General features: G+C 31.7%; 2 protein-coding genes and 1 pseudogene across 2 annotated transcripts; 2 read left to right on the forward strand and 1 right to left on the reverse strand.

Annotated features, from left to right (window-relative positions):
- The first annotated feature begins 6846 nt into the window (after nucleotides 1-6846).
- LOC129882045 (ACT domain-containing protein ACR10) lies at nucleotides 6847-11945 on the forward strand. Its single transcript, XM_055956169.1, has 6 exons — nucleotides 6847-7292; nucleotides 8732-8947; nucleotides 9094-9199; nucleotides 10002-10338; nucleotides 10733-11017; nucleotides 11546-11945. The coding sequence occupies exons 1-6, from the start codon at nucleotides 7139-7141 to the stop codon at nucleotides 11681-11683; spliced, it is 1236 nt and encodes a 411-aa protein (XP_055812144.1). The 5' UTR covers nucleotides 6847-7138; the 3' UTR covers nucleotides 11684-11945.
- Nucleotides 11946-12963: 1018 nt separating this feature from the next.
- Nucleotides 12964-23325, reverse strand: LOC129882044 (uncharacterized). Its single transcript, XM_055956168.1, has 13 exons — nucleotides 23239-23325; nucleotides 17666-17803; nucleotides 17150-17231; nucleotides 16789-16865; nucleotides 15759-15874; nucleotides 15216-15324; nucleotides 14989-15105; nucleotides 14809-14900; nucleotides 14539-14605; nucleotides 14253-14334; nucleotides 14019-14110; nucleotides 13651-13794; nucleotides 12964-13314 (listed from the first exon to the last, which is right to left on the reverse strand). Exons 2-13 carry the CDS (start codon nucleotides 17798-17800, stop codon nucleotides 13168-13170), a joined length of 1260 nt encoding a protein of 419 aa, XP_055812143.1. The 5' UTR covers nucleotides 17801-17803; nucleotides 23239-23325; the 3' UTR covers nucleotides 12964-13167.
- On the forward strand, nucleotides 22188-23830 carry LOC129882043 (protein NUCLEAR FUSION DEFECTIVE 4-like; annotated as a pseudogene).
- Nucleotides 23831-24644: the final 814 nt, after the last annotated feature.

The following is a 24644-nucleotide window of genomic DNA, read 5'->3' on the forward strand; positions in this document are numbered from 1 at the left end:
ATTTTTGTAATATTTGAGATGTAAGCATAATAAAGAGTGTTTAAACCTGAATCATATTATAGGAAATAGGAATGTATAGTACAATTAACCTTAAAAACATAGGAAATATGTCCTTAGTAAAAATTTGTATCAATAGGAAATGTTTAAATATTAAATTTGTTTAGGTAACTAAGTAAACTTCATAAATATACTTACAAATAACGTCATAATATTGCATCATAAGTTGATTATTTATTTTCCATTTTTTAGTAATATTCAATGTGAAAGCAACTAACATCCTTATTATAGGTGAGCTAGTCATAATCTTTCATTTTCTTTTGCACATATGATTAGACAATTTGTCCAGTGACTAAAAGTGAACATGTTTCTTTATACCAATCTCATGATTCATAGTGATTTTATGTGTTAAAAGTCTCCATCTTGAGTCCATATGATTTTTCCTTTATGATTTTCGGTATTTATTTTGAGATTTGATTGATCAAATTTATGTTAGAAAATTTAACTTTAAAGAGAAAAATATTTTTCTATTAAAAATGATGTCATTTTTAAAGTTTAAATTCAAAAATTTTAATTAAAAATAAAGAAACACTACATTATAGTATGAGTAGGTAATTTGTCAAATGGCTAAAAGTAGACATGTTTCCTTGTAGCGATCCCAAAGATTTATAGTTATTTTATGTGGTAAAAGTCTATATCTTGGGTCCACATAATTTTAACTTTTATATTTATTAATCTAATATTTATTTTGAAATCTAATTAATTTGATTTACGTCAAAAAATTTACTTTTAAAATTGAAGTGCTCCCTATTTAAGGCAGTCGTGGAGCCAATACTAAAAGAAGTTTAAATATTCAGAAGTAAACACACGAAGAAATCAAAAAAATTTTAATATCTATTATATATAGATAAAGAAAATATATTTTAAACTTTGTATATATAATTTTTTAGATGACTCTTAACCTTATATATACAATATAAGTTTTTCAACAAACCCTTTGCAGCATTTTGGTTAGCTCTACTTCTAATTAAAGACGATATCATTTTTAGGGCTCGAATCTGTGACATTTGATTATTTAGTAATAGTATAGTGGTGAGTTCACATGATTTATTGTTCATTGACAAAGTTTCAATAATTATTTAAAAGTGTCCTACCTTGTACCAATTACCTTGTTGCACTTGCAACCTTTTTATGGGACATTAGGAGTTTTTCTTCTTCTTTTTTTTTTCTTTTCTTTTATGGCAATAAATAATAAATTTTTGACTATATATATACTTGTAATCAAATTATATATTTAGTGGTAGATATATTTGTAAAATGCTTAAAAATTAGTAATGATTTTCTCTTGGAAGATTGAGATAAAATTGAAGGCAAATTGTAGAAGGCATATGTATGTTTGTAAATAGCTACCACAATATATAATATATTTGAAATTGTAAGTGATGTATTATGAGATATTTATTTATTTTATTCATTTTTAGTGGATTATTAATTTATTATATGTTGGTATCACTAGTTGAAATTGGCCAAAATTGAAGTATTATTTAAGCAAGGTTGTACTTTATTATATGTAGATGAAAGCACCAAAGAACATAATATAACAAGAATTACCAATAGATTGAAGAAGAAAAAATCACTAAAAAGCAAACTATTTTTCTTTTTCCTATATATTGTGTATAGATAAAAGAATGAGCAATTTTTAAAAAAAATTCTTTTGTGTACAAAGGGTTAGACAAATAAGTCATTTTCACCATAATGATTATATTTATCCCCAATTCTAGCTTTTTGCAATCACACATCCATTTGTTTGTTCTTGAATTGTATCTATCTTTGGAGGCATGAGATATCTTAGTTTTTAATATACACAAGTTGAAGTTTAATTTCAAAAGGATAAACATTTTTTTCACAAAATATTTACATCAAATTAATTCAATACATCGTGGTTAAATAATTTAATAAAATAATAATATATATTAATTAACCATGAATAGTGATGAATATGAATACACAAACATATGTCATGCATTTATTGGTTTGATGGTAAACATAAAAAGGAATTAGGATTTTGAATTCATAAGTTCTCAATTCTAAAAAAAAATAAAAAAATATTGAATTCTCGATAAATTATTTATACATATTACATGATTTTTAAAAATATATAATTACATATTGATTTGCGCCAAAGCTAGTAAATTTTGTCGAACTCATAATTAATATACTAGCTCCATCCTTAAATATAAATATGTGATGCGTATAAGTTTTTATACTTTAACAAGTGCTCATATTCAAGGACAACTTGGTAATATTTCGAAACCAAAACTCAACTAATAGTCACTTTCATCTTGGTAGCATTCAATGGTTGAATAATGTAGGGCCAAAATTAATATTTCTTAACTATTTAGATGGTGAAATAAATCTCTTTCATTTTCACAAATATATTACTTGATTTTAAAAAACATCCTGTCGTGAAATAATACTTCATGTCGTTCTCGTTAACTAACATGTATACTTATTTTTACTCGATATTTATATATATTAATAATAACAACAATAATAATATAGCCGCTATATCTTAACAGTAAGGTCTGAGAAAGGTGGTATGTATACAATCTTACTAATATTTTGTGAAGGTAGAGTGGTTGTTTTCGATATACTTTCGACTCAAATAAGCATATCAAATTTTAGGTATGAAAATAATATACGGTAGATGAAAAGTCGTGTAAAAAATAATGAAGAAAAGACTAATAATAAAAACAAGTAATATGATAATGGAAGCAAACAAAACGTAATAATGATATTGAAGAATAAAATAATAGAAGATTAATAATAATAATAACAAAATTGATAAGAGAAACTAGACAATGTTCGACTACCTACTAATCTTCTACCCTAATCCTCTACCTTCAAAACCTCTTATTTAGGATCTTGTCCTCGATAAACTACAAGTATGTCATCTCTTGTCTAATTACTTCTCTCCAATTCTTCTCTGGCCTACCTGCACCTCTTCTAAGACCCACAATAGCCAACTTCTCACATACCATGTGCATCTGTGCATGCTCTCTTCAAATGTTCGAATTATCTCAGTCTTGCTTTCCTTATCTTTTGCACCACAAGAACACTCTCACTTTGTCTCAAATATCTTCATTCTTTTCCTATCTCTTTTAGTATGCCCACACATCCATCTCAATATTCTCGTTTTTGCTACTTTCATCATTTGGACGTACAAAGTTCCTGATCAATCAAGACTTTGCACCCATAAAACATAGTTGTTCTAACAACCACTTCATAAAACTTACATTTAAGTTTCGATACTCACTCTTATCACACATGACAACGGTTGCATCTCATCCACCCCGTTTCAATGCAATGTGTAACATCATTGTTAATTAATCTCACCAATTCCTTAAATTATTGACCCAAGATACTTAAAACTTTCTTTCAAGGAGATGACTTGTAATGTATCAATCCACACTTCGACATTTGTCTCGGAATTCACTTCATTGAACTTGCACTCTAACTACTCAATCTTAGTCCATCTCAACTTGAACTATTTAGACTTTAGGATCTGTCTCCAAATTTAACTTCAACCCATCCGCGTTAACTCCATGATGTATATTTTTTACCCAGATTTTTGACTCCATCGTACATATTCTTAATCACCCTAATATACGCTAAAAATTTACCTCTAGTCTCCAAACATTTTCATATAACCCCTGGAGACTTTGTCATATGCTCTTTTTCTTTTTTAATCAATGAACTCAATGTTTATAATATCAAACTAGATAATTTATTTTAAATATTTAAAATTAAAGTACGAGTACATAACATATTAATGTTTGAACAACATGTGTTTTAATTGATGTTATTAGTAGGCGTCTAAGCATGAATTTGATGATATTTGAAAATATGGTATTTGAAGTAAAATTGAAAAAAAATATTTTAAAAATTAAAATTATATCCAACACATGCTTAAAAGATATTAGAAATTTTGTGAGGTAATTTTTTTCCTTGAAAACGTGATTTTATTGTATGCCCTTATGTATTTTCTTCCCCAATTTCCCACTCCACTTTCCCCAATTTATATATTTTTTTAAAAGGACACTATAAAGTATAAACCATGAAAAAAATGCATCGACTAGAAAGATATTAGATGATTTGTCTACTTCATTAGCAAAGGGGTATCAATCTAATTAATCATATAGTCCTCCCACTTTAACATAGCATTAAATTACAAACATGCATATTATTTTATTGTATTTTATAATGTGAATAACAATGACACAAAACCCCACTTGTAAGGGAGCTTTTAAAATACTAAGTTTCAATATCTCTCATTGTCAAACTACTATCATTTTTAGTAGCCACCATATATGAACTATATCACATAGATCTACTTCACACTTTGTTTTAGTTTTATCTTCTCTTAATTTATGTGTCATTTTATTAACTTTCACACAATGTGGAGTATTGGAAAATGACACGATCCAAGTTCATACTTAGTATTATTTGTTTTGGCGTAATAAATTTTATAAATTTATTTTTTAAGTTATGTCATTATCGACTATCGAGTGCTTCAATCTTACTTTACATTATGTCGCTTCACACTACTGCTTTAGTGAAGACGCCTTCCTCGCTTCATTTAATGACTTAAAGGGGATAAAGCGTTTGATTTTTACAACACTATTCCAAAAACGTCTATGTCATGTGAAATTATGTTATGCATTACAACGCTTTTTATTTTTTTCTCTTTTATTTTTATGTGTGATATATTCAATTAAGATATTATGTACACCTCTTTATTAGAAGTTTGTAAGCGTAACATTCTTAATCAGAAGTCTTGAGTTTACTTCTCGAAAATTGAGGAATTCCTAATATAAAGTGTCATAGTAAATTTTCAAACTAGTCGAGTCAGTAAATTTTGAATACCACATAATTTTTTTTTTAAAATAAGAAAAATCAAAGAAGGTTCCCACTCCTTAAAAATAGGATTTGGGCCAACCTCCACTTGAATATTCTACCTTTTTATTTTTTCCAACTTTATCAAGATCAATATCACATTCATACTTTTCTCCAATAAATAATTCAATTATTGCCATTTTAATTACATAATCATGTTATCTACCATGACCTCACGTCCCATTTTTTATTTTTAAAGTTTTCTAATTACTTTAAAAATTATATGATGATCAATTTTTCCCTTTTTTTTTTTTTAATTTTTGAAGTGTTGTAATTACCAGTATTCTTTTTTTAAAATTTATTTATTTATTTATTTATTATTCAGTTTTCTTGAAAGGTCCGTCACGTGAGTAGGGACCGCTTCCAGAAAATAAGACACGTGACCGGCGGCTAAAAAAGCGACGAGAAAATGGTATCTCCAATTTATCACGATATATTGTACTTCCAAGTTATCCGCAAATGAGATAGAAAAAAAAGTTAATGTATTTGACCTAATAAAGTTTATAGTCAAACAGACTAACATAAAATAAAATAATTAAATATTGCTATTCCTTATCACGTCATTGGCCACGTGGGTTTTTGTAGTGCTTTTGCTTCCTATCCTCAATGGAAATTTTGAACATTTTTAAATTTTGCAACTATTTTTAATCAACTTAAAAAGAAAATATTAGCACTTTTGTGTTTTAAAAATAAAACATTAAGGTTGAAATTAGAATATAAATAAAAATGTTAGTGTTTCCTATGATAAAGTCAATAGAGAGGTTTTTAGAGATGTTTGGAGTGTAGAGGTGTATGTGTTGCTTGAATTAGAAATACTAATGATATGTATCATGGAGTCAGTCGGGTTAGGACAATGAGAGGTGATTCATAATATTTTTTCAACTGTGATGAGATTTTATCAGGAATAATCCTTAGTCAGTTTCTATCTGCCTTAATGATGAATGAATTGATACAATTTATTCAAAAAAAAAGTGTCATAGTGTATGTTATTCACAAATGACCTAATATTGATTGACGAGACACTAGTGCTAGTTAAGTAACATGCCAAATTAGGAAGAGGTGAAAGTAAATATTTATGCACTAGTCATGTTTAATAGAGAAAGTTTCAAGTATATACATATCTTTGGTTTATAATTTGAGCAGATGAGTTGATTAACGATGACGTGACATATCATATTAGAGCGGTGTAGAGAAGAAATATAAGCTCACCTTTAAGTACTTTGCGATAGTAATGTGTCGCCAAGACTTAAAGGTAAGTTCTATAGAGTGGTGATTCTAACACTGTTGTATAAGGTAGAGTGCTGACCAGTCAAGAATGATCACATTCAGACCATGAAGATAACGGATATTAAGATGCTCAAATGGATGTGGGAGCATATTAATTAGGAGAGATATGATTAAAAACAAAATTATACAGATAAAATCTAAGTGGCCTCCGTGGCGAATCAAATGTGGAAAGCGAGACCAAGATAATTCGACATGTGAAAAGGAGTTGAGGATGCACTAGTAACGAGGTGTGATAGGTTGATTATAGACGGAGTTAGAAAAAGTAGAGGTAGACCAAAAAATGAAAAAAGAGGAGAGTGATTAAACATGACATAACACGACTCTCATTGAAATTCACTTAAATTGCATAACTCGGACCATTTTCCAAACTTAAATCAATTTATAAGTAACTTGTTTCTATGTTGATATACATTTGCATATAATATTAAAACTAGTTTTAATAGTTTTAGGACAAAAAAGTGGAAAATTATTTATACAAAAAATTTCCAAGGATAAAGGAAATTTTATTTCCTAGAAATTCCAGCTAGCTGTTTTGTTTGTACCTTTCTTCACCCTTTACACGTTTATTTGTTTTCGTCTTTCTACCCCCACATGTTTGGTCAGTGAAAATTACTCTCCTCCTTACCATAAATGAAATAAATAAATAAAATAAAATTGGAAAAATAAAACCAAATACCCACCAAGAAATTCCCAATATTTAAAACAAAGCTGAGTGTAGGCGGAGGAATAGAGGTAAAACAAAAGAAGAAGAAGAAGATTCTCCTTGTTGTTTTAAAGAAAGATTGAATCTTTATTATTTATTTCTGTTTTAGTTGGTGAAAAAACTGAAAAAATTGGAAAAGGAGGAGAAAAAGGGCAACCCCTCCATCTCCATTTGGAGGAAGAAGGAGAGGAGGAGATGGGAATTTTGTATGATGATGTTGTGCTATTGAATCATTCAGAAAGAGAAGGTGACCCAAGTGTGATTACTGTTAATTGTCCTGATAAGACTGGTTTAGGTTCTGATCTTTGTAGAATCATTCTCTTCTTTGGGCTCACTGTTGTCAGAGTTGGTATGCTCTTACCTCTCTCTCTCTCTCTCCCCTTTGTGTTCTTGCAAAGTGATTATAGTGAAGCTCTCATTGTGTGTAAGTGCATGTGGCAGAGTGTGAAAAAGATTGATTTTGCTTGGTGTTATTTTTTTTTTGTGTGTGTGGCAGACAGTGAAAAGATTGAATCTTTCATGATATAATCTGTGTGTGTGTGTGTGTGTGTGTGTATGGCAGAGAGTGAAGAGGTTGAATCTTTCTTGATATAATCAGTGTGGGGGGGGGGGGGGGGGGGGAGAAAGGGAGAGTGAAAAGATTGAATGTTCTTGATATAATCAGTTGTGTGTGTGTGTGTGTCAAAGAGTGAAGAGGTTGAATCTTTCTTGATATAATCAGTTGTGTGTGTGCGGCAAAGAGTGAAGAGGTTGAATCTTTCTTGATGTAATCAGTGTGTGTGTGGGGGGGGGGGGGTCAAAGAGTAAAAAGATTGAATCTTTCTTGATATAATCTGTGTGTGTATGGCAAAGAGTGAAAAGGTTGAATCTTTCTTGATATAATCAGCTTTTTGTTGTTGTTGTGTGTGTGTGTCAAAGAGTGAAAGATTGAATCTTAATTGATATAATCAGTTTATTTGTGGCAGAGATTGAAAAGATTGAATCTTTCTTGATATAATTTTTTTTTTTGTGTGTGTATGTGTCTCTGAGAGTGAAAGATTAAATCTTTCTTGATATAATCAGTTTATTTGTTTTTGTGTGTGTGGCAGAGTGTGAAAAAATTGATTCTTTCTTGATATAATCAGTCACTGTTGAGTTTCTGAAATTTGGTTGAGACTCTGCTGGTTTTGAGGATTAATGGAATGCTTATGATTTCCTTGATCTAGGATTCTTTGTTGCATTAGAGAACTTAACCTACTGGTTACTTTTGGGTAGTTGTGTTTCAGTTTTTTAGCTTTGTATTCTTGCACTTCAATATACATCCAATTAAAGAAATTTAGCTGTCATTTTGTTTTTTTGTGTGTGGAGGTGGGGGGTGGGGGGCAGAGAGTGAAAAGATTGAATCTTTCTTTATATAATCAATCACTAGTGTTAAGTTTTCGAAATTTGGTGAGAATCTGCTGGTTTTAAGGAAGGATTAGTGGAAAAATTTGTATTTTTAAAATGGAGTAACTTGTTACTTGAATTTGTGAATGGAATGCTTATGGTTTTCTTAAACTGGGATTCATTGATGCAAAGGAGAACTGAACCTACTGGTTTCTTTTGCGGTATGTGTGTTTCTTTTCTTCTTTTTTTAGTGAAATGAAGTTTAGCTTTTGTGTGTTTGTGGAACTTGTATTTTTGACTGTCAATTTTAAATCTGTTTCAACATGACTGGAGATAATTCAGACAGTTTAGTTGATATCAAAATAAATACTGTTATAATTATATGTAATTTGCCATCTTACACTTTTGATTCTTTTGTTGAAGATGTATCGACAGACGGGATATGGTGCTACATAGTGTTTTGGGTGGTGGGAAGACCAGACACAAGATGGAATCTGTTAAAGAAGAGACTTATGGGAGCTTGTCCATCTTGTTCTTCTGCCTCCGGCATATCATATTATCATACTGAGTTGTCTCCAAGGCCCCCTGATGTATTCCTCTTGACGTTCTGTTGCAATGATCGAAGGGGCCTTTTGCACGGTAACTAATTTGAAGCTGCTTTCTAAACTTGCTGTGCATCACCTTTTTTCATTTTAATCTAAATCTTGTGAATGTGTTAGCTTTTCAATTGATTTAGACTTCTTCATAACTGCAGTAATTCTGTTTTTTTTGTTAAATTATGGCAGATGTGACGGCAGTACTTTCCGAGCTTGAGCTTACTATAAAGAAGGTGAAAGTATCCACTACTCCAGATGGAAAAGTGATTGACCTGTTCTTCATTACTGACACAAGGTTCAAAATTGTTTTGGTCTCTTATTGTTGCTGTCCGTCATTTGTAGTTTCGTACGTGTAAATCCATTTTTGCTGCTCCCTCTCTACCCTTCCCTCCTTTCTGAAGTATGTCTGCTTAGTAATTTGAGCTATCAAATTAATATGCTTTATTAAGTGATGCTTATGTGGTTACTACAAACTTCCACTTGCTTCTTGTGATTGTTGACATATCTCACGGCAGCTTATCCTGTGAAAGTTGACTGTATTTTTATGGCACTTCTCGTAGCAGTTTATCAAGATCAATTCTGTCATAAGCAAACCTATATGTTACTTGGTGAAGTTTTTGTGTAAGTAAGTGCTACCTTTTGGACTTCTGATAAAAAAATTGTGCTACCAGTGGGACTCTGTCGCTGAATTTTCAAAGGATTCAAACCTCGGAAACAGCCTCTCTACCTTCACAAGGTAGAGGTAAGGTTGCGTACACCACCCTTCCAAGACCCCACTTGTGGGATTTTCACTGGGTATGTTGTTGTCAAACCTGTGTGCTTTGTAACGTTTTTTATAGTTGTAGTTTTGAGTTAGTGGCTAGTTTTTAGTTAAAGGGAATTCAGAAATTTCCCAAGTCTTTTTTTTTCCGCCTTTGGTCACACCATCTTCTCATGTGAACCTTGTTCTGAAATGCTTAAGACAGATTTCTGTTAAGATTATCTTTCATTGTAAGTTCTCTCCGTTAGCGTCTTCCAAGTCTTTCATTTAACAAAATTATATCTTATTTTGGTTTAACATCTGTGTGATAAGAGTCATAATTCAAATGTTTTATCAGAGAACTTCTACATACAAAGAAGAGACAAGAAGACACACATTACCAGTTGAAATCTGTTCTGGGTGATGCCATGATTAGTTGTGACATAGAAATGGTCGGGTCCGAAATCACCGGGTGCTCTCAAGGACCATCGTTCCTTCCTCAAGAAATTGCCGAAGACATGTTTAGCTTCGAATTACTTAATGAGCAGCTGAGTACATCTCTTGCCTGCAATAAAGCGTCTATCACCATCGATAATATGATGAGTCGTGGACATACTCTCATCAAGATTGCTTGCCAAGATCACAAAGGTCTTCTGTATGACATAATGAGGACTCTGAAAGATTACAATATTCAGGTGCATAATTCTCTATCTCTAAAATATCTTTTGATAAAAAGTCTCGTGGTTTTCTGCAGAAGGCGAATAAAATCTCTCAACAACCAATCTATTTACATTGTGAACACCAATATCCTGTTAAGATATAAGTTTGGAAGTTCAAACGTGAACTTTTGATCAAACATATTTCATGAGATTTAGTGCATCGTCTGATTGTTGTCAGTTGTTTCTTCATCAAACAGAATATTGGTCAACAATTTTAATTTATATTCACCTTTATGATGTTACTAAACATCATAATTTGCTGTTGAATCACGCTTTATGTTCTTTTGGATGTGTTTTCTCTTCATGCAACCACAGCAATAATGAATTGAAGTAAAACTATTTCTCACCAATTACTTCAATGTTGTATCAGATATCATATGGGCGGTTCGCGGCAAAAACCAAAACAGCATGTGAGCTTGAATTGTTTATAATGCAAGCTGATGGCAAGAAAAAAGTTGACCCTAGCAAGCTGAATGGTGTGTGTTCGCGTCTTCAAATGGAACTATGCCGCCCTCTCAGAGTGTCATTGATGAACCGAGGTCCTGATGCAGAATTACTGGTCGCAAACCCTGTAGAATTATCCGGCAAGGGTCGACCAATTGTCTTTTATGACATTACACTGGCTCTTAAGATGCTCAATATCGGCATCTTTTCGGTAAGTCAACATTTACCACTCTATGGCTTAATTACCCTCTACCCTAGAGATAATCATGTGCTAGGCTAGGCTAAAAGCTGGTTTGCCAGAGGGAAAATGCCATGAAGTTGATAGAACAACATACTTTTTTCTTTTTTGATAACCGATAAGAGGGCCAGTGGTACATTGTTTGAAACTCGGTAGATAATAGCCCTCCCCTCTACCATTTTCCACTGAAAGACCAAGCTTTTTTCTGCAGCTAGGTCCGAAACCCGTAGAGCCTAAACCGTGTTGGATCCTCCAAAATTCCAAGAGTCCTAGCAACATAGCTTGGATAAAGGAAATTGTTTGAAATAAATTTGTCACAAATCTTTCTTACTATAACCGAGAGTCTAAATTTGTTACTCCATTTGCCACTTCAGGCAGGAAACTTAGTTGGAGTGAAAATTAGAAAGAGGAAAAGATGTTGCTTGTGTCAATGCTATTCGGCTGATATATCGTAGGTTTTAAATGCATTAGTCTTAACTTGTCACATATCGCAATTTTCAGGCTGAAGTAGGGAGATATCTGATTGGTGATCGAGAATGGGAAATTTACCGTGTCTTACTGGATGAAGGGAATGGCTTGGGTCCCCCGAGGAACAAGATTGTGGAAGCTGTTTGGAAGATGTTGATGGGTTGGGAGTAAACAACTAGTGAATGTACAGTTCCTGTGTTCATTGCTAAAAGGCCTCATTTGGCTCAATGTATACAATGTACGTAAGTGTATTAATGTAGAGGTAAAAAAACTAGGGTCTATCAAGTTTCAATGCAAGATTTTGCAAGGGTAATCTTGTAGAATCATGTGAGAAATGTCAAGAAGTTAAGAGACTTTTTTTCAAGTTTTAGTGTTTGTAGTTGTATGTTCTGATGATCTAGTACCATAACCTTTTGGCAGAGTATTAGCTCCAGCTACACTGTTCATTTGCAAGTTTTTTCAGGTTTACTAGTGTTAAGTTATTGTGTGAGCTCGCTCACATTGTCAGTCCTAAGTCCATATAAAGGAGGAGGGTTGTTGAGGGTCAATCGGAAACCACCTCTCTACCTCATAAGGTTAAGGCTGCGTATATTTTGTCCTCTCTAAATTCCACTTGTGGGATTACAATGAGTAGGGGTTAAGTAACCGTTTCGGTGGAAGCAAAAACATTAGGTGATTTTCTCCCATCTCTTCTATTGTTAATGGACAGAGTTAGGTGATTTTCTCCCATCTCTTCTACTATTAATGGGCAGACTTATTCTATGAATACTATGAATATATATTTAAATGGCCCCAAAACAAAACCAAATTTAGGAAACATTTTTACATCACTTTATTACTAAAGGTGACCTCAGTAACTCAGTTGATAATTCCCAATATTATAACCCCCTCCCTATTTCCCCTTCCCTTCCCCCATTTTAAAAAATAATAAAAGTAAAAAAAAATGTGAAAAGTATATTTGAAAAGTATCTATTCATGGATGCTCGCATCAGAGTAGATACACCTCTTGGATTAGTCCTTAGATTGAATTTGTTGTTGCATGAACGATGGGATGCTTCGTTCGCCAAACTGTCTTTTTAAAATCTGTATAATCTAAATAGAAATCTATTTGATTATCCATAGTGTAAAAGTTCATTACACTATCAATGTATATAGATTATAGTTATATTGAGACCAAGCGAATAGCTAAAAGGGCAGTATGATGCACAAAACATCTTGCGTTAGAAATATCCGAGGAAGGACCGCACTCCTAGGTATGTGATGTAGACAACTTATCCTAATGCAAGCACTAATAACTGCTTCCACAGTTCGAACTCGTGACCTATAGGTGACATAGAGACAACTAAACTGTTGCTCCAACTCTCCCTTCTAAAATAACAATTAAAGTTGACACAAATTAAAATAGCTACAAGATGAAGTGAATTAAAAAGAAGTGGATAAAAGAACAAAGATTAAGGCAATGAAGTGTGGTAGAATGATTTTGATTACACTTTACAATAGAAGAGGAAGGGGTTCATCTGAGCGTCCTTCGCTAGATAATTACATTGTATATATAAGACAACTTTTTCCGATATATATATATAAATGGACCCCTTAGATGAAAATCAAGCCTCCGCCACTGCTTTCGTTTGCCTATTTTGTTGTGTGATTATTCTTTATAGTTTCCAATAGATACCAAGTCTATGCAAGATCCCAGCAAGTACTGCCCAGAATGTAATTTCAGCAAATATCACATACAATAAAGTTCCCACTCTTTGTGATTTCCACACATCAAAGAATACATGATGTTGAATCCAATTTACCTGAAAAAAGGACGAAGAAAATGAAATGATTTCTAGTATATAATTTTCTAAATGTGGAAGATGGTACACCACAATAAAATTATTAATATTCGTTCAATGGAACTAGACTTTACTATGTCAATAGTCAATATGACAGAGAAAAAGGAAGGGAACAACAAGAGGAGGCTTACGACACCACTCACACAATAATTTTGCGTTAGACACGACTTTTGATGCTAGCTTAGTGACTTCTAGTTCAAGAATCCACACACACAAAATGTGTAAGCTAACACCACTTACACATGACAACTCATTAGACACTACTTTTGGGAAAAAGTACTAAATGATAGTACTTACAAGGTTGTTTTCTTCATTCTTGAAATACCATCCATTTATGAATCCAGCAAAGATGCCTTGTGCTCCCAATACAAATATCAACATTGCATTCATACCAATCCATTCCAACCACAAAAATGGCATTCTCATTCCCAAAACATCAATCTATGTATACAATTCTCAAAATAAAAATATCGTGAATTAGATTAGGAGATTGAGTTCTTAGTTTTAACCTATATTGCTCGGACTGTCCCAAAAATGTTCTCATCTGTGTCGAATCCTCAAAATATGCACTATTTTTGGAGGATCTGACATGCACCTGTCGACGTTTTTGTAAAGTCCGGGCAACATAGGCTTTTAAGTTTTGAAAGTTGCAGCAATTTTTATACCAGTATATATAATCCAGAAAATACAATTCCAGCTGCACCAGCAGTGAAACAAACATAGCTAAAACTATATAGTTGTTTGTTTAGAGGAATTGCTGCATGAAAAAAAAAACAAAAAAACAGAACACAAAAACAGAGTAAATGTCTAAGAAATAAGAAATTGTCGACATCAGCAACGGAACGGAAATTATTTATTTTCATCGATTGTGGTGAGATGAATAGGAACGACGAATTTACCGTCTGTGAAATGAAGAATAAATGCTATGATAAATAAACCAAACCCCATTGAGATCCATTGTTTTAGCCTCTCACCATGACCCTGAAACAAAATTGGTCCAATTTCCATCATTGTTACTTAACTGTTGTCACGTGCTCGATTAATGGATTTAACTTATATACACTAACAGTATAACCAACTTTTACATTAATAAGTGTACTTTAACCAAGTGTAGCATTTGATAGTATAAACATTAGTTTATGCTGTCAGTGTATATAAGTTAAATCGTTGAAAGATCGATGTTACCTTAAAATGAATCAAAACATGTCCATAATGTATGCCAATTGTTCCAGACATAATAGCTGAAATTGAACTAAACAAACAGAGGAAACAGAGAAAATGTTCTCAGCTTAAAACTTAAAATTGTGTAAATATTTCTTACATTTTCGATACAACAACAACATACCTAGTGAAATCCCACAAGTGGGATCTGGGGAGGGTAGGATGTACGCAGACCTTATCATTACCTCATGAATTTCGATACATAGAATTCAAACACGATATATATATACGAACCTCAGCAAGCCTTCAGGTTCAAATGGAGCGCGACACCAACTAGGAGCATCATCGCGAAATGGACCTGTTGCTGGATAACTCAATGTACATGCCTAAATAATATTATCAACATAGTTCAGAAATGTCAAATTAAGATTCATAGTACAATAATCGTAATTTTGCTTTGATTATATCGCGAACCTTGGAACGTGCCCAAACAGGTTGATTATAGAGATGATTGATACCCCAAACTTGTCGATCTACGTAACCTACTGCATTGCAGGCAGGTCCTAAATGCCCTCTCATCCCACATTTTACCTAAAAAATTTCACCAGAGGCGGAATTACAACATTAGCAATGGATTTAGACGAACTCATAAAGTTCAAATCCTGAATACGCATCTATAATACTATTATAATGTTGCATACAGTGTATCTTTTTGATATATCTTCATCGTGCACCAGAAAGTTCCAGTCAGGAACATAAAGACCGTATATTGTTGTCATGTAAACAACGAATGCAACGAATCCTCCAAGCCTGCAAACAACGATAACAACAATCTCATCGTCACCTTTAATTTTATCAAAAGGCCACGTGTTTGAACCATGAAAAATAATCAGGCCAACACGTGAGGATTGTGTTGAAGATATAATAATATTAAGTAAACAAAAGCGTACTCTCTTTAACAAATTAAGCTTTTATATGATCGTATTGTCAAACAATTAAACAAATTCTATGACATATAAGAGTTTCACATTTTCTTGATCATCAAATATCATTGAAAAAATGTGAACGATTATTGAATCATTTATCGCAATATATACAACATGAAATGAGTAAAGAATCAAGCTATAAGTCTCACATTCATACGAAATATACAGGACGACGCGATGATTATTTTAGTTCCTAACAAGAACCATATAAGTATTTTCAAGAATGAAATTAATTAAGAGGAAATTGTGTTTGCTTACCATTGCCATTTATATGCAGTGAAAATTGAGAAATGACCAGGAGTTAAAGTTGTTGGCCTCATCTTGGTAGTTAAGATCTCTATTAGAGCCACTATCAAGTACACCAAGGCTATTCTCTGTACAATTTGCACATAACAAAAAAAATAAAAAAAATTGTATTAGATGTAAAAAAAAAAAAGACTTTCAATTCCATATACAATAGCTCAAAAGGTCAAATAGATCAACGATCGACTACCTAAATTTGAGACCAATTTTCATTCAAACACCTCATCGTGAGGATCTGATATATTGAACACCTAGTGGAGAATAGCGCTGAATAGGGGGATGTCGATGCATTTGGTCTAGTTCAAAGGCCAAATAGATCAATGTGTGGTTGAACCCCTAAATTTGACATCATTTTTGATTCAGACACATCATCGTGGTATCAGATATACTAAACACCTAGTGAAAAATAGCATTGAATAGGGGGTTGTTGATGCATTTGTTCTAGCTCAAAAGCCAAATAGATCAACGGTCGGCCCTCCTAAATTTGACACCATTTTTCATTTAGACACTTCACCGTGAGATCAGACATACTGAACCCCCAGTAAAAAATAGTGTTGAATAGGGTGTTGTCGATACATTTGGCCTAGTTCAAAGGCCATATAGAGCAACACGCCCCATTAAATTGACACAATTTTTCATTTAGATGTGTCATCATGGGTTCTGACATATTGAATATACACTTCATTGAAAGATAGCGCCGAGTGGGGGGGCCCTTGCCAAATTGACCAACAACCCCTTAAATTTGATACCATTTTTTATTTAAACATCTCATCGACTATGGAGGTCTGACATATTGAATATCTATTGAAAAATAGCGTCAAGCTATGTTATTCAGATCCTCTAAAAATATTGTTATACTCATGTAGGAGAACTTTTCACACACCTAAAGATATTTCTGAAGAGTCCGAACAACATAAACGCCAAGTAAGAGGCGGTCCAACTCAAGATTTTAATGAGTGAAAGAATGAAAGAGATTGAAAATTACCTGCAGAATACCACACCATCTGATTACTTTCATGTCCACTCCATAAGCTAGATCATATGGTGCATGTGAATATCCTCCTGCATTAATGCATACTCAATTCTTATTATCTAGGGAATTTTTTTTCCAGTTTGGACTTAACTTATATACACCTAATATTTAAAGAATTTTACAGTAATTTATTATCGCAGGTAACCTGTCTTATTTTCATGAACCTTTATACATAATCAATGTATGGAAAGTTAAACTCTTTACTTGCATATATACATGTAAAGTTTTTGCAATTTTCTTTTTAAAAAATTGTCTTTGAAATTATCAAAATTTGTTTGATCAAACAAGAAGTTGCAAATTTTATAGTTCATACCTTGTAGAATAATTCCCCAAAAGAGAAGCTTCAATGTCCTTAGTGTTACTTTTTTAATTGCAACACTAACCTTGGGAACTCTCTGGAAATTCAGAAATAGCTCCATTAAATTGACTTCAAGATTTAAATATTTTCTTTCACTTTCGAAATATAATGGGTGATTTACAAGAATGATTTTGGAGGCGAGTTGTTTTGAACTTTTGACCATCAAGTTAACAATTATTTTTTGACTTTTGATCTTGAAACTTGAAAGTTTGCTCATGGAATAAATGGGGGATCAAAAGTTCAACACTGTCTATTTTCAAGGTCATTATGTGTAGTTTTCTGAAATTGCCAATATAGCATTCATTGACCATTTTTTGGCCACGTTTTTGAAAAATAGCCATTATTATGAAAATTTTAAATTTCACAAATTATTGTGAAGTAAGTTTTATGTGAGAAATTTGAAATATCATGGTAGGGACTAATTTTTAATTACAAGAACTTAAAAGTGGTTATTTGTGAGATTGTGAGTACCTTTAAGGCAAGAGCAATTGCAACCCCAACAATGAAGAGAAAAAATGGCATTACAAAATCAGCCAATGTGCAACCATTCCATGGTGAATGATCTATACGTGCATATGCTCCTCCAGCATCATCTACCAATATCATCAACTATAGTAATAAATTAAAAAATTACCGAGGGAAGTTAGTGTTACGAAGCGACGTTCAATTTTGGGTGTAAATAAGTAGGCATTTCAACTTGTATAAAATTGAACAAGTAAACACATGCGTCCTACATGGCATAAATACACGTTGGACGCTACGTATGACACAAAATTACCATGTAGGACGAATGTGTCTATTTGTTCAATTTTGTACAAGTTTAAGTGTTTACTTGTACACAACCAAAATTAGAGGGCATAAATGTCAGTTGAGGCCAAGTTAAATGGTATTATGCCAATTAATAATGAAAAAGAACAACAAAGAGAAAAACTTCAAAAGTACTCTGTCGAGGAGTTTGACTTCTATACATTGATAATATGAAGAAAAAAATCACACTATAATATGTAATGTTCTTTATCTGCCAAGTTACGGGCAGGGATTTTATTAGAACTGCTTCTAATATGTCCATCTTTATGTAATTCCCGTTAATACTTTGGAGGTGGATATAGGGCGAGTGATTTTAAAATGAAATTTTCTTTCATTAAAAAAAGAAAATCATCAAGAATTTGCGAAGATAAATTTTGACTACTTTTTTATATTTTAGATTTTTCATTATAAAATTATAAATTATAGCGGGGGTACATAAGTTAATATCAAGACATGCTGCAACAATTCACAAAAAGATAAAACAAGTAATCTAAAAAAAGGAGAATATAGGTTACGTGCTATAACACGTTAAAATGTCCAAACAATAGAAAAATAATTTTATACTGTCAGCATATATAAATTAAATTATGTACCACTATAGTGAGGCCTCTAAATGCATCCAATGTTGCAACCCTTTTACCCCCCTTCTTAATTGTTGGTTGTTCTTCTTCCTCTTTTTGCAATGGATGACCCAATATTTTTTGATCATTTTCATGGCTAACCAAATCTTGATTATTAATATCAACTCTATTTATATCAATATTTTCTTCACTAATATTTTTCTTTTGATTGCCAAATCCTTCTTCTAACTTCTTGGAATCCTCCATGAAAGCTATATAATTCACTCTCTTACTTTTCTTTTTTTTTCTTTTTTAAATTTCAAATAACTTGCATGAATTTATAATACTATTTGAAATTGTAGCCATAATAAAATATACAGATAAATTGATGGGGAAATGGACAAGGCTAAAATCAAGCCGGCCTTTTAATTTAATTTTGTAGCCTCTAACTTGGATGGATTATGTAAACAAAAAAAAGTTAAAATTACTATATAAAATGTTTTATTTTCTAGTGCCAATGTTGAAAAAGTTTTTAAATTATGTTTGATGATTCATCAAAGAAATGGATCAATTAGACAAATCAAGAGTTTTCTCCGGAATAAATGAAGTCAAAAAATGATCGGGTTTACACATAAGGGGTGCTAATTAGCATATTTATTTATTACTTGGCCCGCCTTTCAAGATAAAATTTCAATATATATATATAAAAGATTGTCGGTTATGAAATTAAACGTGATGTTTTTCACTAAGAGATGGCGGGTAGAGTTTATGAAGAGAATTTCACTAAGGGATTTATTCGTTTTGTGATAATTTCTACGACCACAGGTAATTAATTCAAGTCGTGATTGCAAATGATCTGCTTCTAAACTAGTATTTACAATGAATTCCTTCATAATCAAATTCACACTAGGTTTTATGCCATTGGTTTAGAAGGACAAGTTAAAATACACTATAATTAGAAATCTTGAATTTGAATTCTTGATATGGAGTCAAAGCAAGCTATATTTTCTAATGTCAGACTTTCTGATACAAATTTAAATTTAATCAGATTTCAATATAATTATTAAAATATCGAATGGAAAATCACAAAAATTATTATGTGTACTTTAATTTTTAAACCACTTCAACTCTTTGACAACTTTTGGATGTTGGTCAAACACATGTAATCAAATTATTATACATTAAAATCAACCTTAATTTTGTACTATGTGATTGAATCTATTTGTCCTTGCAATATTTTATTTTTTAAATGGTTGGTAAAAGAGTCAAAAGGACGAAAACAAAATAGACTACAAAAAGTGGGTGAAAACAAAATAGACTACAAAAGAGCAAACCAAAGGGGTTGTGACCAAAAGTGTGTATATATATGTAAAAAAAAATAAAAAAAAATTATGCGAATAAACAAATATATACTAGTTAATTAGTTAATATAACTATAATTTAATTAAATTATCATTCATCACTAACTTACAATCATAATTACGTGGTCCATGTCCAGAATTTGTATAATTTGGCACCAATTGTAGAAATCAAGAATTCGTATAATTCGGTTTCTAATTGTATAAATTCATAATTTGTATATGCTTACCCTAACTTGTATATAATTATGATGTTGATACATTTGATTTGTATAAGTTCTGAAATTTTTTAAAATGTACAAATGCAAAATTTATATGTACTTACTCTGTTTGTATATTGGCAGCGAATTATACAAACAAAAATATCCATAGCCAATGAAACTATAATTATGGAGCGTAATTAGGCAACTTATAGCTAAAGAGCATAATTAAGATACTTATAATAACTATTTGTGAATTTTATTTTATTTTTAAAAAATACTTTATCCATTTCAATTTATGTTGCGATGTTTTATTGGACACAACGTCTTAGAAAGGAAAAAAAAAATACTTTTAAAACTTACAGCTAAAACATATATGACATTTTATGTAGCGATCATTATCCATTTTCACATGCAGCTAATAAAGTCTGCTAAATTTGATCTGAATTTAAGTAAGTGTTTTATCCAAGTAGTTTTTGGGAAAAATTTGAATTTTTTTTGAAAATTACTGTTTGTTCATATAATTTGTTATTACATGATAAATATATTTGGCAAAAATCTCAAGTTCTCAAGTTCTAGAAAAAACTAGAACTTGGAAACTTTTAAAAAGTTAAAAATCACTCCAAATTTTTATACTCCTTCCGTTTCTATTTACTTGTCAAATATTTCCTAATTTGATTTTCATTTTTATTTGTCAATTTTGACAAATCAAGAAAGGACAATTTTTTTTCTATTATACCCTCAATTTATTAACATTGAGTTAATGTCTTTGAAAAATGTAGTGAATAAATATGTTTAAAACTCTATCAATTAATAGGGGTAAAATGATAAACTCACTATACCAATCATTGTTTTCTTAATAGGTGTGCCAAGTCAAAATTGACAAGTAAAAAGGAAGAGAGTTAGTATTTTATAAAAACACCAATCATTTATTAATTCCAACTAAATATTTATCTACCAACTTACTCCATTACTTCATCTTCTTGGTCATCTGATCTAGAAATGAAAGTTTGTCGGAAAGAGGTTGCTCGTACAATGTGGGAAGATTTTATAAAAGAATAGTTAGTTATTACCTTCCAGGAAAAGAATAGTTTGAGTGACAAGACTGAAAAAAAAAGAATAATTTGTTTTTAATTCGATCAATGCATTACTCTTGCCCATATTGGTATTTTGTTATTGTTGATTGTTATCAATTATGTTATAAGGTTTTTTTTAACGGAATATGTTCATTATAAAATGATAACACAAACTTATGGATATTTTTTAATACTTTTTAGAACTTACAGGTACAAAATAATATTTTTTGCAACTTCTCCAAAATTTAGAAAAATTTGTGACCAAACGCATGGTGAAACTTCACCCAAGAATAACTTACCAAAATATTTAGGAACTTGGGGCCAAACGGCACCTATGTTTCACATGTAAATAATATACAATTTTGTTGTACATTTAGTGTAATTTATTATGTTATGATAAGTTATTCATATCAAACATAATATATGAAGAGTTATTGAATATTTGGTAATTGAAAAATATATTTTGTTGCTTCTGCAGGCCATAAAATTGGCCCAAACAGCATTAAACAAGATAATCTTTTCTGAGTTTTTAGTTATCAGAAATAAATTTAATTAATTAGATCAAGCAACTACTCAATAATCAAGATGTCACAATTTAAATGCGCAGTGTCACAGAGTGAATCGTAATAATCTTACCCTGATTGTTGATAAGATTTTTATAAATTGTTTCTTATTAAGTCCCGCTCGTTGTTCGATATTCACTTTTTCGAGCCCTTATATCCGAAGGTCTCACTTTAAAGGTTAACCACTTCCTAGCAAAGGTGATTTTATTCCAGAACTTGAGCCTAACACCTCTAATTAAGGATAGAAGTTATGTAAATTTGTATTTGCAAAGAAGTCAACAAGCAATTATATAGCTGCCGGCATAAGATTCTCAAACATCTAATTGTTACAAAGACTATAATTTATAGGTTTAGTATTAAAACAATATTTTTGTACATAATGTTTAGTATTAAAAATTAAAAGCCCTCATAATATGTTTTTACAATGTTAATTAGTCCAAACTCCAAACCAAAATCCATTTAACTTAGTCACACAAAAATTAGTGTTTGCAAAAGTAATGTCAATTGCAAATTTTAGCGTCCATTTGCTCACTAGTAGATGGTACATGGTATTTTCTTCTTTAATGATACTATTTATGTCTGGTGCAACTTTCATATTTGGCCTTTATTCAGGGGAGATAAAATCCAAATTAGGTTATGATCAAACAACACTAAATTTGATTAGTTTTTTCAAGGATTGGAGTGGCAATTTAGCCATAATTTCTGGTCTAATCATGGAAATTGTACCACCTAGGGCAATTTTGGCTATGGGTGCAATCTTGATTTTTTTTTGGTTATTTCATGATATGGTTGGGTGTAACGGGGCAAATTTCGAAACTCCATGTATGGCAAATGTGTGTGTACATTTGCATTGGTGCAAATTCTCAATCATTTGCAAACACTGGAGGAACTGTCACTTGTGTCAAGAACTTTCCGTCCTTGTCTCATGCATATTCCTCCCATCGATTCGGATTTTGAAGGTTATTCAACAAGAAAATGATGTCAAAATGTTCTATAATCTCCTCTTTGTTTCACTTGGACTTGCTATTTTTATCTTCATTATGATCATTTTACAAAAAAAGTTCACTTTTAATAGGGATGAGTATGTTTTAAGTGGTGTTGTTGTTCTAGTTCTAATATTTTCACCATTGATTTTAGTCATTAGAGAAGAACTTGACATTTGGAAGAGAAAAAAAAAGGACTAGTCCCTAGTGGCATTTCACAATTGAACGTAACGATTCAAGTGGAAAATCCTCCATCATCGACAATAAATTGGAGTTTATGCTTTAAGAGCCCGTTTAATCCACCAGAGAGAGGTGAAGAGCACACAATCTTGCAAGCACTTTTCAACATTGACATGTGGATTCTATTTGTAGCTACAACATTTGGGGTTGGAGGTACATTGACATCGATCGATAACTTAGGCCAAATTGGAAAGGCCTTAGGCTATCCTAATTCAAGCATCAATACGTTCATGTCATTAGTGAGCATATGGAATTACCTCGGAAGAGTATCCTCAGGATTTGCCTCGGAAATCTTGTTAAACAAGTACAATTTCCCGCGCCCCTTGATGTTTACTCTCGTCCTCCTACTCTCATGCATTGGACATCTTCTCATTGCATTTGGTATTCGAAATTCACTCTACTTGTCCTCTGTTCTCATGGGGTTCTGTTTTGGAGCTCAATGGCCACTAATTTTATCGATAATTTCTGAGTTATTTGGACTAAAGTACTATGCCACATTGTATAATTTTGGCTCTGTGGCTAGTCCTATAGGTGGATATATACTCAATGTGAGAGTTGCTGGTCATTTATATGATAAAGAAGCATTGAAGCAATTAGAAGCTAAGGGAATTTTCACTAGAAATATTGGAGAAGATTTGAATTGTGTTGGGGTACAATGTTATAAACAAGCATTTTTAATAATTAGTGGTGTTACATTTGTAGGTAGCATTGTTTCATTGATTTTGGTGTTGAGAACAAGAAATTTTTATGCAAGTGATATATACAAGAAATTTAAAGAAGAGAGTCAAGTAGTACATGACACTATTGTCACTTCAAGGGAAAATGATTGAACACCATGGTGTGGTGTTGTCGTGCAGAAGCCGATCCAAAATTTTTAAATAAATGAGTGCAGATTATCATTGTTTTAAATTATTGAGATATATGTATTGAAAAAAATGTGTTGCAACATATTTTTATCAAACACATCACATGTGAACACAATTAATCTTAATTTTTTGCTTATTTTGTACGTCTATCTATTTTAGAATAATTTTAGATATGAGGTTTTGAAATTAAATTTGACAAAACTTAACTTCAGATAAACTTATGGCTGCTATTTAGCCATTTTTCTCTAAACTTCAGACATATATTTCTAAACTCAAGCCACCACATCTACGATGTTCGTCAAAATTGGGTACAAGTTATATAATTTTTAAAAATAAGATAGATTAGATTGCGGTGTTCAAGTAGGATATCGTGTTTTTTTAACCTTAAATTCAATAGTTAACATTACAACAACAACAACAAAACCAATGTAGTCTCATAAGCGGGTATTGAGTTAGAGTGTATGTGGACCTTACTCCTACCTTGTGGAGGTAGAAAGGTTGTTTCCAAACGAGCCTCGGCTCAACTAACACACATCAAAACAGTTAAAAGAAGAATACACAAGTAAAGAGGATATAACAAATAATAGGGAACATATAACATAACATTCAGAAAATAAGAGTAATAACAATAACAAATAATTTGATAATCAAAATATAATAAATAACTAGCTAGATGTAACAAAAATCATACGACAGACAAACTACACGAGAAATGCTACTACCGAAAATCGACTTTGTCTTCTTTTTTGTTTTTTCTTTTGTATTTTGTGGGTTGGGGGGGCGTGGGGAGTGGGTGG

The sequence above is a fragment of the Solanum dulcamara genome, chromosome 3 (genome assembly GCF_947179165.1).
Source record: "Solanum dulcamara chromosome 3, daSolDulc1.2, whole genome shotgun sequence".
NCBI lineage: Eukaryota > Viridiplantae > Streptophyta > Magnoliopsida > Solanales > Solanaceae > Solanum > Solanum dulcamara.

Bases quoted from the DNA above. Each gene is read 5' to 3' on its own strand.
- LOC129882045 (XM_055956169.1), top strand. From the start codon at position 7,139: ATGGGAATTTTGTATGATGATGTTGTGCTATTGAATCATTCAGAAAGA. The intron at 9,200-10,001 runs GTTCAAAATTGT...ATGTTTTATCAG, and splicing joins TTCTTCATTACTGACACAAG to AGAACTTCTACATACAAAGA. The intron at 11,018-11,545 runs GTAAGTCAACAT...CGCAATTTTCAG, and splicing joins TCAATATCGGCATCTTTTCG to GCTGAAGTAGGGAGATATCT.
- LOC129882044 (XM_055956168.1), bottom strand. From the start codon at position 17,800: ATGATATTGGTAGATGATGCTGGAGGAGCATATGCACGTATAGATCAT. The intron at 17,232-17,665 runs GTACTCACAATC...CTGAATTTCCAG, and splicing joins CAATTGCTCTTGCCTTAAAG to AGAGTTCCCAAGGTTAGTGT. The intron at 13,795-14,018 runs GTATAAAAATTG...TTGTATACATAG, and splicing joins TTTCTGGATTATATATACTG to ATTGATGTTTTGGGAATGAG.